General features: G+C 36.3%; 1 protein-coding gene across 2 annotated transcripts in view; it reads right to left on the bottom strand.

Moving 5' to 3' along the window:
- LOC144840056 (splicing factor 3B subunit 1-like) overlaps window positions 1-16,742 on the bottom strand; it is a 33,364-nt gene extending 16,622 nt beyond the window's left edge. The window contains exons 1-5 of one of the 2 annotated variants that reach the window (XM_078695703.1): window positions 16,671-16,742; window positions 10,465-10,655; window positions 9,990-10,082; window positions 9,457-9,571; window positions 6,935-7,008 (exon numbers count right to left, since the gene is read on the bottom strand). In XM_078695703.1, coding sequence (XP_078551829.1) covers window positions 6,935-7,008; window positions 9,457-9,571; window positions 9,990-10,082; window positions 10,465-10,655; window positions 16,671-16,698 — 501 coding nt within the window. In that variant the 5' untranslated portion in view covers window positions 16,699-16,742. Of the gene's footprint in view, window positions 1-6,934; window positions 7,009-7,713; window positions 9,234-9,456; window positions 9,572-9,989; window positions 10,083-10,464; window positions 10,656-16,670 lie in introns of those variants that run through there. The other variant, XM_078695704.1, reaches the window with a different exon arrangement.
- Window positions 16,743-18,409: the final 1,667 nt, after the last annotated feature.

Genomic DNA, 18,409 nt, shown 5'->3' with positions numbered 1-18,409 from the left:
TTCTAAATGAAGCTAATCAACAATTAATTAATAAATAATCCAATTCCAAAACAAATCCATAGTATATAGAGTCACAGTACAGTATACGGTAGATACTATATTTCAGATCAGTGCTAAAATCATTCAAATTCATTCCCTATACGGCACCACTTTGAGGATCTATAATAATATCCTGGATTTATATAGCGCCTAATGTTGTGAAACCGCTGTACATAAACTAATATGGAAAAAGGGAATTCCAACCATGCCAAAAAAAAAACAAACCAAAGTAAGGGGATACGCCTTCGCCGTTAACCAGGAATCGGTCTAATTGAACCCCGGTCAGCACCAGTTGTGTCTCGGTCATCCTGGACTCGGGCACCTCCTGCCCTACTAAATTAGATCTAAAACAATCTAGGTGGCATGGTAAAGGAGAAAAAAGGGGATTAATATGCTTTATAAAACAAGTAAGTCTTAAGAAGCCGATTAAAAAGAGCCACCGACTGTGCATCTTTAATGTAGTTTGGAAGAGAATTCTAAAGCATAGGAGCTGCATAAGATAATGCACGGTGACCATATGAGATGGTCTTCAATTTAGCAGGAACAAGACGATTCTGAGAATTGGAACGAAGATTGCGAGGATTGTGGAGTGAGAACATTGTCGATGTACCTCGGTGCAAGGCCATGAAGATATTTATATTGAGTAGCAATATCTTGAAGTTGACACGCTCCTTCACCGGTGCAGTTCAAGCAAGATAGGTGTTATGTGGTCTCTACACTTAGTTTGACACACTAGACGGGCAGCACTATTTTGTAACATCTGCAACTTCCTAAGTAGGGTCTTGGGCAGTGCGACATGAATACTGTTACAGTAGTCCAGACATGATATAAAGGCATGCACAAGTTGTGTAGTTGTTTCCCTATCCAGAAACCAACGAATTAGACCAATCTTCCTAATCCCAACAATAGCAGAACGACAGATGGCATTGATGTTAGCATCCATCCGCAAGTGGCAATCCATGTAAACCCCAAGATTTCAAACTTCTGGGGATGGCTTAAGATCTAATACAGAAGATGGTTGAAATGGCAGAGATTTTCGGATCGTGATGTAATATGGATAAGCTCTGTCTTTTTTGTTAAGTTGCAGATGATTGAATAATGACCATTGTGTGTATGTCTTTCAAACATGCAGAGATTTTAGACATTGTATTATGAAGATTACAGGGTGCAAAATCCAAATACAGCTGTGTATCGTCAGTATAGAACATGCAGTTTAGACCAGGTGCATTAATTAAGGATTCAAGTGGAGTGGTGTATAAGATAAAAAGAAGGGGTCCAATAACGGATTCTTAAGGAACGCTGCATGACAAACTGTGTGATGATGATGAAATGGAACGCACTTTAATGGCATATGTGTGACTGAGAAACTAAATACGACTCAATCCAAGTGAGGACATTGCCAGTGATACCATACATTGATTTGAGACGATGAAGTAAAAGAGAATGGTTGACAGTATCAAAAGCAGCAGAATTCCAATAGAACTAAAAGAACTTCGTGACCAGTATCAATGGCCCTAATCAAATCATTGTGCACACGGACTAGTGCTGTTTCAGTACTGTGGTTGGCCCTGTATGCAGACTGAAAGTTTCCGAGAAATTTAATTTCTGCAAGGTAATTCTGAAGCTGTATGCATGCAATTCTTTCAAGTACCTTGGAAAGAAAGGAAATGTTTGTGATCGGTCGGTAGTTATATATTGTGATCCAGCTTAGATTTTTTAATTATAGGAGTGATGACGGCATGCTTTAAGTGTGATGGAAATGTACCTGTTGAAAATGAGGTGTTGATAATGGATGTTATACACATTATGAGCTCATTTATGTGGGTTTTCAGCAAAGCTGTAGGAAGAGGATCAAGGTCACATAATCATGTGCGAGATGCCATGATTATTTCCAATATGTTCTCTGATGTTAAAACATCCCAGTTTTCCAGACTTGAAGTAGCTGGTGGTTGCACTGCATGTTCCGGAGGTAAATCGACACTTAAAGAGATATGGTCATTGACCTTCTGAATTTTATCTCTTCAGTGAGGGCCTCTGGTTCAGCATATGAAGGCAAAACCTGACCATGACCTGGATCTGTAAGTTTGTTGACTAGATGAAAAAGGTATTTGATTTCTTCCAGTTTCTCTCTGCAATACGCTTTAGATGTTTCTTACTCCGAAGTTGGTCATTGTACCACGGGTCGTGGGGACGTAAAGTGATTTTACGGTCAACCACAGGCACATGCTTGTTAAGTAGATTTCCATTGTATTGTTGGACTAGGGTGTTTAGGCAGTCAGAAAGATTGAGTAACAGTGATGATGAACGAATATCATTACAGAACTCAACATGATTGATTTCCTTAAGCTGTTTTAGATTGGTAAGTATGTGTACTACACACACATATCAAATTTATTATTCAAAGCTCACCCAGATCTTGTGGGTTGGTTAAAAAAGGCCGAAAATCAGTGTGAATTGTAATTTCGTTACCATGGAATTTCCCAAATATTATTTTTTAATCATAATCGTTTTTCGTGTGTGTGTTTTAGCTACTCGAGACAGCGAATATAAATAGAAATTTCCCACGGTAGAGGTACATGGCACCACACGGTGAACCTCAATGAACTTGTATGTAGGCCTAGGCCAACTTCTAAAAATAATATAACGAACGTCCAGTCGATCCAGAAACGATGCCGACAACAAAAGATTGTTAAAAAAAGTTAAACTTATTCTAAATATAGTATCAGAACGTTGATCGCGCAGACCTAGATGGCAGGAAACGTGATGAAGATTGTGTACCTGCTGTACCTAGATTTTGTGTCACTTGACATGAAACACGATACTCTCCTCCTCTAAATTAACTGTTCCCACTAGTCGCACATGTTTTTTTTTTATCACTCAAAATTCTGGTCAGGGTGAGGGGCCGCCGGGTAGCTACAGAATACTAGGGCCATTTTTCTTTACACAGTGACATTTCGTAATAATTGAATAGGATTATGTTAAATCTTAACAATGAATATATTGTTTTTGCATATATTTTTTATGTTGACGTCGGTGTATTTATAATTTCGCTAAGCCAAGGTAGGATTAAATAATTAATAGTGCAAGCCTAGGCCGCAAAATTAGACTCGACTCCAATGTCGTTTCGGCCCACAATGTCGTCTCGTCCGGCTAAATTAGGTTAACCAGTGCATAGGGAGGCTACAAAATTTGTTTTCTCCTAGCCTAGGCAGGATTTTAAGGCGGCGCCGATTTTAATTAGTGAATAGTACATTGTTAATTTCGTATCCGGATATTCACCCCCTGGACATTCACCCCCTGGACATTCACCCCCTGGACATTTACCCCCCGGAAAACTACCCCCCGGACAACCACCACCTGGACAACTACCCCCTTAGGACAACTACCCCCTTAGGACAACTACCCCTTTAGGACAACTACCCCTTTAGGACAACTACCCCCTTAGGACAACTACCCCCTTAGGACAACTACCCCCTTAGGACAACAACCCCCTTGGGACAATTACCCCCTAGGAACAATTACCCCCTAGGAACAATTACCCCCTAGGAACAATTACCCCCGGACAATTATCCCCAGACAATTACCCCCCGGACAATTTACCCCCCCCCCCCCACCCCCTGGTAATTACCCCGCTGACAACTACCCCTGACACAATACTCCCCGTAGGACAACTACCTCCTGGACCTGGACAATACTACGAGGGCAAATAATCTTTTAAAACAACTACCTCCGTAGGACAACTAACCCCTGGACAACTACCACCCGGACAATTACCCCCTAGGAACAATTACCCCCTGAAAATTACCCCCCCCCCCCCCCTGGTAATTACCCCGCGGACAACTACCTCTGGACCTGGACAATACTCCGAGGGCAAATAATGTTTCAGGACAACTACCTCCGTAGGACAACTAACCCCTGGACAACTACCACCCAGACAACTATCCCTTTAGAACAACTAAGATGGTTTCAAAAAACACTGAACAACTTTATTTCGTTTTGAAATAAGAGGGTCATGCCAATTTTACATTTAAAATGAATATCATTATGCCACCAGGCTCAGGACGTTGACTTCTACGACTTCGGCATGGCTTTGTACTCCGACATCAAAAACAGCGCGCGTTACCGTGATAATCAGATATGGTATAGATATACGCGTCGAACTGCCGATGCCGATAAGGAGCCATGTGGAAAGAGAAAACTATAGTTTTAGTACACTTCAGTTTAATTGTCGAGTCACATCACACGTATTTCTCCGACTAAGAATAAGATGGAGTGGATTGAAAGTACTCGTGGTGGAAGGAAGCTACTCCTCGGTGGATTTATATATGTTAAAAAGAAGGACCTTGCTGACGGATGGCAGTCCTTCGAATGCGAACAACGAAGAAATAAAAAAGAGTGTAGAGCAAAGGTTCAGGTCAGTATTGAAAGTTAGCTTTTATCAATTATGCCTCAATAATTGGCCGAAATAGGCTTACTTTAGACACTATGTTTAGTACCGAAATCTATGTCTGACCGTATGGTGACATACTAACTTATAATCTAGATATGGGATGTGTGGCATACATAAAATCTAGAAATGTTAAAAAGCTAGGCCTACACTTTTGGACTACATGTTTTTCCCATAAAAAGTCATGCCATGCTCTGCTTCGAAAGATCTACTGGTTCTTTACATGACCTACGGTTTATAGTCCTTATCCGAGAAGACTCGGCCTGTACCTGTTTAAATATTATGCTTAAAAATGTGTTAATGAAATTGTTTTAATTTTGAATTTATCAAACATTGTGATTATCAATTTTAATTTTAAGCTGTTTTTGTTTTAGGTTTTAGGTGACGACAGGTTTAGAGGACAGACTGAACACTCACATCCGCCTTCCCATGGAAAGGTAAACGCCGAAAAAGTGAAAGCCGCAACCAAACGAAGAGCCACAACAACAAATGAACGCCCACAGCAGATATTAATGAGGACACTACCTCAGGCCACTGAAGAAGGCCAAGTTGCCCTTCCAGAAGTGAATAACATTCGACGAAACATTAGGAGACAACGACAGTTGAACAACCCCAATGCATTGCCTATACCAAGGACCATAGACGAGCTAGACATAGTACCAGACCAGACAATGTCGCTAGCCGGGGAGCCGTTTTTATGTCACGACTCTGGCAGAGATGACCCTCAGCGCATTCTCCTGTTTGCCACAGAAAGAAACATTCAGGTATCTCATCTTACCGTTTCAAATTAATTAATTAAACATTTCAGTATATCACCGGGCGGCTTAGAATTATTGTTCTGTGCCTGATGTATTTATATAATATACATTATAGGGCCTATTCTATTAAATCGTGCAGTTGTTATTATAATAAGTAATGAGTCACGCTAAATGTAAATTTTCTTGCATGTATAGGTCCTATCAGCGTCTAACCACTGGTTTGCGGACGGAACATTTAAAGTCGTCCCAGCGATATTTTTCCAACTGTGGACAGTGCATGGTGTTTACGAGGGCCATGTAGTACCACTTGTCTATGCCCTCCTAAGAAACAAGACACAGCCTACATACATACGTGTTTTGGAAGTCATTCGACAGCTGGGCGACTTCAACCCAACGACAATACGGATTGACTATGAAATGGCGGCAAGAAACGCCCTTAGGCAAGTTTTCCCAGATGCCCAAATTAAGGGATGCCTCTTTCATCTTTGTCAGAGGATTCACGAGAGGGTAAGTTAGTTATATAAATTAAAATATACATAAAATCAAACCCCAACAATGCAAACAATAATTTGTCTATCACCACTCAATGAGGTATATCCTTTACTGATGATTCCCACTAAATGAATATTAACTAAAAGTAACATCATAACCATCTAACTACTGCACACCGGTCAACCGTCATATAGAAAAATGTGCTTTAATAACAAAATGATGTTTTTGGTTTGTGTTGGTGCACAAAACGTGAAGATGTCATTTTCTTTTAACCCGTCTTATCTAAAAGAAGCAAATCAATAAATCAAAATATTTCACCTTTTAATTTTCTAGATTAAGCAAGCGGGACTGAGTATTCACTACCGGGAGAACCAAGAGTAGTTGCCATGGGGGTATTTGTCCTGGGGGTAGTTGTCCTAAGAGAGGGGGTAGTTGTCCGGGGGGTAGTTGTCCTAAGAGAGGGGGTGGTTGTCCGGGGGGGTAGTTGTCTGGGGGGTAGTTATCCTAAGGGGGTAGTTGTCCTAAGGGGGTAGTTGTCCGGGGGGTTGTTATCCTAAGGGGGTAGTTGTCCGGGGAGTAGTTGTCCGGGGGTAGTTGTCCGGGTGGTAAACATCCGGGGGGTAACTGTCTAGGGGGTAGGTGTCCTAGAACCTGTTAATTTGCATTGTCCATGCTTTTTCTAAAGGCGATGATAACGGTGTTTATTAACCCTATGAACCACCCTACTATCGATTTAGTGTCACATTGATAATATAACATACTCATGTTTTAATTTCCAAGTTAGCAAATAAACAACATTATCAGGGTCAACATCATTTTAAAGATGTATTGTCCGCCAAAATCACAAAAAAATACAGTCTTAATTAAGTTTATTCACTTCCATAGATAAAACAAAAATAATGATTTCATTTATAAATGGTTACATTCAACTAAAAACCCATTGGCTGGCAGCCAATTTGACTATTTTTAGCTTTAAATTACAGATTTTCAGTTTTTTTAGGTAAATACATTTTTGGTCAAAGTGGATAACTATTAGGTGACATTAAAATGCCATATTCAACAACAAAAAAATGTTTCAGGGGACAATATATCTTTAACTAAATATAATGCAAAAAACATAATTTGTAGTAAATAATTTATAATATTTTTAAGCTTATGTACATGGTATGAATGGTATTATATAGGCTGTAAAATGTACCTCTTGTGCAGCCTGTTGCTTTTCTTTCATTGTGTCGGCAAATGTTCTTAAAGATGGATCTGGAGTCTTGCCACCTGTATGCACAGACAAGAATAGTAAGATACAAAAGAGAAAAAAGAAGAAATAGGTTAGTGTACTGTACCAACTGAAAACATGTGTAAAAAACAAATAACATTATAATGGTGTTAATAAGTAAGGTCTTCAGTTACAAATATAACCTGAATTTATGATTAAAAGATTAAATTTTTATGCTATTCAAACATCATATTCTTAATATAACATAATAAATTTTAAAATTGCAAAGCAAATCATACAAGTTTTCTTATTATATTTCTACTGAAGACTGTACATTTTAACGCATGGCAAAGTTTACAAACAAGTACCTTACAAGTTACAGTAGGCAATGATACATATCTGTATATGCTACTAGAGATTTGACGCTCCTAACAGGCATCCATCTAGGCCATTCTAAGTCGTAATAGCCAGTGTGGACAGGCCTTAGTCAAGAAGCATCAGCACTCTACCTTGTAAGGACATTGTTATTGATCAGTGCCATGAAAAACAGTCAATTCATGAGGGAATATATTCTTGGAGAAAAACACACATCTTATTGAAACCTAAAATTTGAAATCATTCCAAATCAATTTTTTTTATTATCATTTTTTATTTTAATGAACTAGATAAATAATAAAATAAACTTATTAATTCAAGTAAATATCTTTGATTGATTTTAAAAAGTGGTTTCAATTACAATGTAGTTTTCATAGAAGATATTCTACCATTAGAAGAGTCTTTTCTAATATTTCAACTCTTCATATACTTCCTGTTCTGCCAGAGTAGATACGTACTGCATTACTGTTAATCCGTTCAAAAGCTTCTGTTTATCTTCAGTCGATGTAAGCCTAAAATTAATCTTTGAGTCGTTAGTGACTTTTGAGTATAGCTTACCACTTACAAGACCAAGCATATATAGTATCTTATTAAAAATTACAATATGCCACCTAATCTGAACATATCAACATAACAGGTTTACTTGCATAGATGTAAAGTTGACACTATTAAAGGTAAAACAACTCCAAAAGATGGAGTGTACTGTATGTACAGTAATGTCTAACTGCATCTTTTGATTAGCAATTCAAGAAATGCCAGATAGAAGGGTTACATGTTTACTCTGGCTAATACATTCTAATGCATTCTCCTTATTTTAATTTTTCTAAAACCATGAACCTGTGTCCAGCAAGAGATGATTGCCGTATTCCAAGCTGTTTGGGAAAGAAATGAGAGCAGGATTAATTTCTGTTTAGTAGTAACAAGCGACAGGCTTTTTACGGTTCTTCTACATTTGTACAGTTCCTGCATACAACACACAAATTACACAAACCAACAGTGGTGTTGGTAGACTATAAGTGCTAGCTTACCTGGATAAACCGACATACTGTAGGTGAGAACATAACTCTAAAAGTAATAATATTTTAGGATTACCCTCCAAGCCTGGTGGTATCGTTTATGTACCGTGCCCTCTGGTGGGCGGCAACGTCCATCCATACCTCACCATTTCTTTTCGAGATGGCAAAACGTTGAAACGGTTGTCGCACCAGAAAGAACTTACAGTACTATAGAGCCTTAGCTATACTTGAGAAGGGGAAAAGGCCTATGTCAGTTTATCCAGGTAAGCTGGGAAGAAATAGACACTGCGTTCTATTAGAGCCTGTTTGAGCATGAGATAAAGCTACTGTACGATGATACCACTATTAAGTGCGAAGTTTATAATGCCCTTGATTATAATTATTTACACGATAGACTATCATATAAATCATTATAATCAAATGTTCTTGATTCTGTAGCATAGCATTCTTTAGTTTCCATATCCAGATAATTGATTTTCACTCTAGTTACAATAATTATATCTTGTTGCTACAGTACAGTAAATGCGATCTCATAAAAAAATGATAGTACATGGTCAAACAGGCCCCATATTTTGTAGATTTTAAAAATGCTCAAGTAGCATAACTTTTTTGGATGTATTTTCTGATTAACTATGCCTTATTTATACACTCTTATGTACAGTACTAACTAGGCCAGTTATTATATTCTCTGATTACATTTGTGTTTAGTAGCTATTGGATATTTAAAAACCAAAATATTAAAAAAAAAACAAAAATGAAACAAAAAAACTAATAATTTAATGTAATGTACCATGCTACTGTAATCGTAGAATAATCTTGAATACTACACATTCTTTAGAACATAGTAAAATCAACATCTTTATCTAATTACATTCAATCCATGATTACAAATAGCACTTATTTTCTGATAAATGTTTTATTTGATTATCTTATACAGTAGGATATTTCATGGTTAGCAACTCAAAATGATTTATTGTTTGAAAAGATGAATTGAATAAAGTTTCATAAAACAAATGCTATGTAAAAATGAATTTCCATTACTAAAATTATAGCTTGTACATTGTACTTTTACATTTTCAATTGTATAACATGTAAACTAAGGAGATTGAATCTTACCAAGTAAGAATGGATCATGTCGAGCTGGTGAGATCATTCTTCTAGCCATCCTTCTATATTCATCTTCACGATCAATGATGCGTGGGATCCGTGTTTCTGCCATGGGGTCATGATCCTACCAAAAAAATATATATATAAAGTTTGAAAATCAATGTCTATTTTAAATAGAAAAAGTTACATTTATGTAAAGACAGAATTATGCCACACTGTGTGCTACTTTGTTCTTAGGCCTTTCTAAAGATTGGAATTTATTTTGAATGTTGAAATTGTATCCATAGTTTTGAATATAATAATTTATAATTTCCATTTATATAGCGCTATGATCATTGTTCATGGTGCTACATGGGTTACTTCATGTCAGTGCTGCCAATTATAGCGCTCACTCAATATGATTTAAACAATCTAAAAGGCAGTAAAATTTGAAAAAAAAATTTAAAATATATTCAAAAAAATATTCCATATTTGGGCATCATAACAACATTTTCCAAGTTCATTTTAAGGCAGTTTTTGTTAAGCGAATAATAATAACCAACCTTTGCAAGTTCTTCATTCTCTCTAATATATGCAGATGGAGCAACGTATGAATTCTTGCCCATCAGTGATGATGTACTGTAATCCTCATCTTCCTAAACAACAAAAACAACATCTGTGATTTCATGTTTTTAACATTTAATAACAAACTAAATTCAACATGAAACAGGTGTAATATTAATACACAGTTCTAGTATTCTCAATCAAAGTGTAACAAGATTAATAATATACGCAAAATGTGAAGATGTACATTTATTAAATAGAAAAATGTTCATCACATCTTGAAAATATAAATCAATTCATATACAACCAAGTATAGTCCTAAAGGTCCTGGGTAAAACATTTTGGGAATTACATTAACAATGAATTTCTTAACTGAATGAATTTAGCCTTGGGATTATACTAGAGAATGCGCTAATACATTTATTTCACTCTACAACATCAGTAAAAGAATAAAAAGCATATAGAAATACTTACATCCTCTCCTTCATTTGTTGCAATGGATAAATCATAGCCAGCGTATCTACTACCACTTTCACCATAGATACTCTGATCAAAATGACCACCCTCTCCAAGACCAATACGGTTTCTTTCTCCTTCTCCACTACCATTTTCATTCTGAATATGCTTGGTTTTTCCCTGTATTTCACGAATCTGCTCTTCAATATCTGAAAAGAAAATACTTTGTTAGTATAAAACTGTCAGGAGAGATCCTAAAGTTTTTTTTTATAAAATAATATGATTAATTTCATTGCATACTAAAACTTCTAGGCCTAGTGTTAGTTAATGAAACTGAAAAATCTAGATTGGAGGCCTTCTATTCTAGATATATTAATACTAATTTAGCCCTATGACAAGCTAGCAAAACTGCTAGAGGGCAGCAGACATTTCAAGGCTATAGAAAAGTGTGACCTTCAAACTGTTTAAAAGGGGTCACCATGTGCACGAATGACTGTACGATCTTTTCCGGAAAATTACTGATTATAGATTTGAAATTCTTTTGCCCACATGTCTACACGATGACATTTTATTTTGGGCTTAAAATTGTTAGTAAAAAATCGAAAAACATGCCTAATATTTTGGGATTTTGCTTATATATTTTAGATATATATTCTAACAGTGTACACCTTTGGTTTTACATAAATATCACGTATATTGGACCGCAAAATGTTTTAAATCACCTGATGCTAGGTGAGTACCGTAAGCAATTATAGGGCGCGAAGTGCATGATGACATCATCACACAACCTGGCTGGCTGGTATTCCTCCGGGAAAGTCGCGCAGTCCGGAGAGAGGGTAAACATAAATAAGTACTTTTTATCTTATTTTTGTTTATTTGGACACAATTTCCAAACATAATGTGGTGCTATGCAAATATATAATATATATGCCACCATCAATTTTCTAAATAAAAATATGTTTTCAAACTCTGCGCAGTCAGTTTGTTGAAGCCTAGCTTTTGACAAACATTTTGATACCAAACTTGTTTTGGTTTCATAAGTTTCCGACGCATTTTCGTCTAATTTTCTGCAAGCTACACATCCTGTACCTGTTGGTATGATGTCATCGCAAGCCAATCAAACCTCCGGATTCGAGAGACATTGATTCTATGGTGAAGGGGTATAATGTGTCGTTACAGAAAATATTAGATTCTCATTCTCCACCTATGCTTCGCACTCTTGTGCTTCGCCCTCATGCACCCTGGTATACAGGTGAACATCATTCAATGAAGCAGGAGCGTCGACGTCTGGAGCGCAAGTGGCTGAAATCTGGTCTCATGGTAGACAAACAACTGTACCATAATCAGTGCACTAACTACAATGAACATCTTTATAAGGCCAAGACGGAGTATCACAAAGATGAGGTATTAGGATGTGATCAACGCAAGTTATTCCGTGTTGTTGACAAGTTAACATCTACTGCCATCTCTAGTCCTCTTCCAGCTCATGATGATGCTAAAACTCTTGCAAATCTATTCTCTGACTTTTTTAAGAATAAGATTGAGAGATATTGCAGAACTTTTTCATCAACCTCCCCATTTCCAATCTTCCATTTCTTGGAAAAATTATTGAGAGGGTTGTGTCCAGTCAGCTGCAATCATATCTGAATAGAAATGGGTTATTTGCCACTAGACAATCCGCCTATCGTCCAAACCATAGTGTAGAATCTGCACTTCTTCTTGTGCATAATGATATTAGCATTGCACTTGACAACCATAATGAGGTTCTTATGGTCCTTTTAGACTTCAGTGCTGCTTTTGACACCATCAACCATAAGCAGTTATTACATCGTCTATCATCACGTTACGGTATCTCTGGAATTGGTCATAATTGGTTTGCATCATATCTAAATGATAGGTCCCAGTCCATTGTCATCAAGGATGTTTTGTCGAACCCGACTCTGCTTACAGTTGGTGTTCCACAAGGGTCTGTGGTTGGTCCTCTTCTGTTTATTTTATTTACCGCCCCACTACTTGACCTTATTGAATCTCACAATGTGAAGTGTATGGCGTACGCTGATGACACTCAGCTTTATGTCACTTTCAACCCTAATCAGCGTAATTCTGCTGTCAGTAAACTTGAATCCTGTATTGCCGAAGTCAGAGCATGGTGTCAATCTAACAACCTGGTTATGAATGATGCTAAAACAGAACTTATTCATTTTTCTTCTCGTTTTAAGCCTGCGTGTTGGACTGCCTCTGTTAAGATTGGTAATTCTTTCATTCAACCTTCGTCATCCTGTAGAAACCTTGGAGTTGTCATGGATTCAACGCTTTGTATGTCCAATCAGGTACATAACATCTGCAAAGCTGGGCTTCACGCTATTCGTAAAATTGGAAGCATTCGGAAGTACCTGGATTCAAGATCAACTGAGATTCTTGTTCACGCTTTTGTTACATCAAGGCTAGACTGTTGTAACTCATTACTTTATGGCAGCTGCCCGATTGGTCGTTCAAAGGCAACATATCACACCTGTGCTGAGACAGCTTCACTGGCTTCCGGTAACACAAAGAATTACTTTCAAGATCCTGCTCTTTGTTTTCAAAGCTCTTCATAATTCTTCATCTAAGTTCATTTCTGAACTTATTCAACCTTATGTTCCTAAGCGGTCTCTGAGATCTAGATCTGAGTCTCTTCTTGCCCATATATTTCATCCCTCCACTAAGTTTTATGGAAATCGTTCATTTTCTTCGGCATCCGTTTCTCTATGGAATGCGTTGCCTATTGAAATCCGTCAGGCTACTTCCACCAGTGTCTTCAAATCTCTCCTCAAAACCCACCTTTTTAATTTGTAATTTTTCAAAATTTTCTGTCTTTGTAAAGCGCATTGAGGCTTTCAGCATAATGCGCTATATCAAGTACCAGTTATTATTATTATTATATATATACCATAAAATGGCGTTTTTGTAGTTGAGCCCCTCGGAATTTTTCAAAAATTATTTTAAAAATCGACAAAACGGATATTTTTCATGGTATATGGGTTGTTACTATGAAATATTCGAATCATAAAGGCCTCATATCGGGATAAAATTGTTTTTTTAGCAGTTAAAATTAATATTTTTCTTAGTAACAAGCACATGGTATGTGGAACTATATTATCTTGGTGTAGGAATAAAAAACATTTTGAGGTCATAAGAGGCTCAACTACAAAAATAAGGTTGAAAATGGTAGGTCATTGAACCTTCCGAGGGTTTCGTAGTAAACAAAGCTATACGCGCTAGGCTAAGCGATCTTATAGAATAATAGGTAAATAAATATTTACTCAAAATGATATATTGATAATTAATTTATTTTCAGAACAATTACCTAATAAAAAGTGTTTACCAAAGTAAAAAAACACCGCGTCAATGACATTGCGCGCATAGTAACGTGCGCGCTGTTTAATCGTGGTAATGAAAATGGAGTCAGCTCTCGGTATCCCTACCTATACTCTTTCAAACTCAACACTATTATTCAAATGCTCAAAGATAAATTGAAAATCCACAGCCTATACGCCTAGGCCTAGAGTCTTAGTCTAGAGTTGTTATAATTCATCCAAACAAAATAATGGAATTCTTTAATGTTAACCAAAAAAAATAGGTAGGCCTAGGCTATAGAGTAGGCCTATAGGGCCTTAGGGCCTAGCTAGGCTAGGCCGGAGTATGGTCGAAGCGGCCGCCAACCAAAGCGGCCGCCAGTTTAATATCGTCATTTGTATGGAACGCCGTGTGCGCTTTAATCTTGGATTGATGTTGTCAACGCCATGGCCTATAGCGAGTTGAGTTACAGCTCTTCTTTATATTTCTATAACAAGTTGTATAATAAGTTTGCCGGCCGTTAAATCAATGTATATTTTATATGTATTTTAATATTAACTTACATGCTATCGAATCTTATATTCTATTTTTAATATTTACATACTATCGAATCATTTAATAATTTACGTACTTTGTATATCTCATTATATTGGTAGTGAAGGGAAAATATAACGTTGAACTGACACGACGTTTCTCGACCCTCTCCTATCGAATCTATACATTAATAATTTACGTACGGTATTGTCGAATCTTTATATCTCATTTACATACTATTGAATCGTTATACAGTATTGCATTAATAATTTACGTACGGTATTGCCGAATCTTTATACCTCATTTACATACTATCGAATCGTTATACAGTATTGAATTAATAATTTACGTACGGTATTGCCGAATCTTTATATCTCATTTACATACTATTGAATCGTTATACAGTATTGCATTAATAATTTACGTACGGTATTGCCGAATCTTTATATCTCATTTACATACTATCGAATCGTTATACAGTATTGCATTAATAATTTACGTACGGTATTGCCGAATCTTTATACCTCATTTACATACTATCGAATCGTTATACAGTATTGAATTAATAATTTGCGTACGGTATTGCCGAATCTTTATATCTCATTTACATACTATCGAATCGTTATACAGTATTGAATTAATAATTTACGTACGGTATTGCCGAATCTTTATACCTCATTTACATACTATCGAATCGTTATACAGTATTGAATTAATAATTTACGTACGGTATTGCCGAATCTTTATATCTCATTTACATACTATTGAATCGTAATACAGTATTGCATTAATAATTTACGTACGGTATTGCCGAATCTTTATACCTCATTTACATACTATCGAATCGTTATACAGTATTGAATTAATATTTTACGTACGGTATTGCCGAATCTTTATATATCATTTACATACTATTGAATCGTTATTATACAATATTGCATTAATAGTTTGCGTACGGTATTGCCGAATCTTTATATCTCGTTTACCTACTATCGAATCTTTATACAGTATTGCAATAATAATTTACGCCAGTCGAGTTATTAGCAAAAATTGGCGTAATTAATTACCGTACCGTACAGACACTTGCATCTTATATTAGTATTTAAAACTCATTTTAAATTGATTTATATATCTGAAGGTATAAAATCATGTATATTGTAAAAAAAATTAGAAAGAAGAAGAAACTACTAAAGTATAGTTACTTTACTGATTAATTAATATAGGCTACAATAACAAAACTATATATTGTGATATACTTTATTGAAAAAATGTATATCATTCTTAATAATTGGCTTATTATATATTATATTAATATACAATACAAACACCACAATGAATGTTATTGACTTTATTATTAAACATATATATCATTTATTTAAAATCATTTAGTTAAAATAAGTAGGCTAATCATCGATTCGCCATTTCGTTTAAAAGAACGTATCACATTCAATCTGTAAAATAAAGAGAATAAATTACATTACAATAATGTAGATTGTTATTTACGTCCGAGTAAAGAAAACCTGTCGAAACAATGACAATCAAAGATTACATTACAAACCAACGACAATCAAAGAGCACACGGCGTTCCATACAAATTACCGTTATTGAACTAGCGGCCGCTTTGGTTGGCGGCCGCTTCGACCGTAATCCGCTAGGCCTAGAGTATAGTAGCGGGACGGTTCTTCTTCTTTCGGAATACTGCTTAACGATCCTTAAGGATCAAAACAAGCAGGGTTTGTGCGCATGCTATTGCATGCATGCATGATATTTAGTCTCTGATTAATTGCACAGTGGCTGTGTGTGACGACAGTGGTTGTGTTTTGTGGGGACTAGTACACCGGGGTAACCCCCTACTCGTCTCGAAAGATGTACTATGTTCTTTAAAGTGCACATGAGCTATGTGTACACTGGACCTACGGTTTATAGTCCTTATCCGAGAAGACTCGTTCTACCACCAGAACCATGGAGTGAGTGAGCCTCGAACCCTTGCCGATGTTATGGCTACGTAATTACGGTTCCACTGTCATAACCGCTCGGCCACTCACTCACTCACTCACTGCTTAGAGGATGTGAAGCACGCCCGTTGCAGGTACCAGAAGTACTGGGCTAGGTATATAGGTCTTGTCTAGGCCCTTTTATGCCTGGCCTATCTAGGCCTAGAGGCTAGGCCTAGCCTACTTTCACGACGATCATGATGGCTAAAATTAACTGAATATTTTTAATTAAAACTGTAGTAATATTTACCAAATTACTACCAGAGCGGATACAAAGACATTTAATACGTATAAAGCCATACAATCGCATCTTTGAATATACAAAAAATGCACAATTCACACATTTTTGACAATACATACCTTTCGGATTTATAGCAGAGGTCGCCATTTTTTCGATATGAACACTAACAACGCGCTTTTGTGTGCGACACACAAGAGCGTCGATTCGACGATCGAGCATTCTCTACTTCTACGGAGCGCCATTTATGCATTTATTTACTTCTGAAATAGAAATAGTACTACGGTAACTGGTCCAGTGGACCAAATTTAGCACAGGTGGAGCACAGTGATATAAAATAGAAATAAGTCCCTAATTTTAACACTTGAGCACAGTGTATTAACATACGAAAAGATATTACAATTTAGTGACTTACTTCTATTTTATATCACTGTGCTCCCCTGGCTCCAAATTGAGTCTACTTGAGCACAGTGTATTAACATACGAAAAGATATTAAAAATGCAGTGACTTATTTCTATTTTATATCACTGTGCTTCACTGACTCCCAATTGGGTCCACTTGAGCACAGTGTATTAAATACGAAAATATATTAACATTCAGTCACTTGTTTCTATATATCACTGTGCTCCACTGGCTCCAAATTGATTCCACTTGAGCACAGTGTATTACCATACGAAAAGATATTAAAATTCAGTGACTTATTTCTATTTTATATCACTGTGCTTCACTGACTCCCAATTGGTTCCACTTGAGCATAGTGTATTACATACGAAACCATATTAACATTCAGTCACTTGTTTCTATTTTATATCACTGTGCTTCCTGGCGCAAAATTGATTCCACTTAAGCACAGTGTATTACCATACGAAAAGATATTAAAATTCAGTGACTTGTTTCTATTTTATATCACTGTGCTTCACTGACTCCCAATTGGTTCCACTTGAGCACAGTGTATTACATACGAAACCATATTAACATTCAGTCACTTGTTTCTATTTTATATCACTGTGCTCCCTGGCGCAAAATTGATTCCACTTGAGCACAGTGTATTACCATACGAAAAGATATTAAAATTCAGTGACTTGTTTCTATTTTATATCACTGTGATCCACTGGATCCAAATTGGGTCCACTTGAGCACAGTGTATTAAAATACGAAAATATATTTAACATTTAGTGACTTACTTCTATTTTATATCAATGTGCTCCCTGGCGCCAAATTGAGTCCACTTGAGCACAGTGTATTAAAATACGAAAAGATATTAAAATTCAGTGACTTATTTCTATTTTATATCACTGTGCTCCCCTGGCTCCAAATTGGGTTCACATGAGGATAGTGTAACATACGAAAAGATATTAAAATTAAGTGACTTATTTCTATTTTATATCACTGTGCTCCCCTGGCTCCAAATTGGGTCCACATGAGGATAGTGTAACATACGAAAAGATATTAAAATTCAGTGACTTATTTCTATTTTATATCACTGTGTTCCCCTGGCTCCAAGTTGGGTCCACAACATGAGCACAGTGTATTAACATACGAAAAGATATTACAATTCAGTCACATATTTCTATTTTCAATCAATCAATCAATTCAACTTTACATTACAATTTGTTTTATGTACCCAAAAATCCGGGCGATTTCCGCTAAACGGCACGAAATCACCGAAAAACAGCTATTTTTTGAAAGTTTTTTCAATGTAACTTTGTTATTAATTGACAGATTTTTATGGCTGTTTCGACATTGTAATGCCTAATTAAGTACCTACAATGTCATGTTTTTTTTAATTTAAAAAAAACTTAAAACGTCGTCGGCATTGATTTTTAAAGTTAGACGATTTGAAAATTGCCCTGTGTTAAA

This window comes from Antedon bifida, chromosome 4 (assembly GCF_963402885.1).
Source record: "Antedon bifida chromosome 4, ecAntBifi1.1, whole genome shotgun sequence".
Lineage (NCBI taxonomy): Eukaryota > Metazoa > Echinodermata > Crinoidea > Comatulida > Antedonidae > Antedon > Antedon bifida.
Note: the sequence above shows the minus strand (reverse complement) of the source record. Positions and strands in the feature narration are given on the sequence as shown.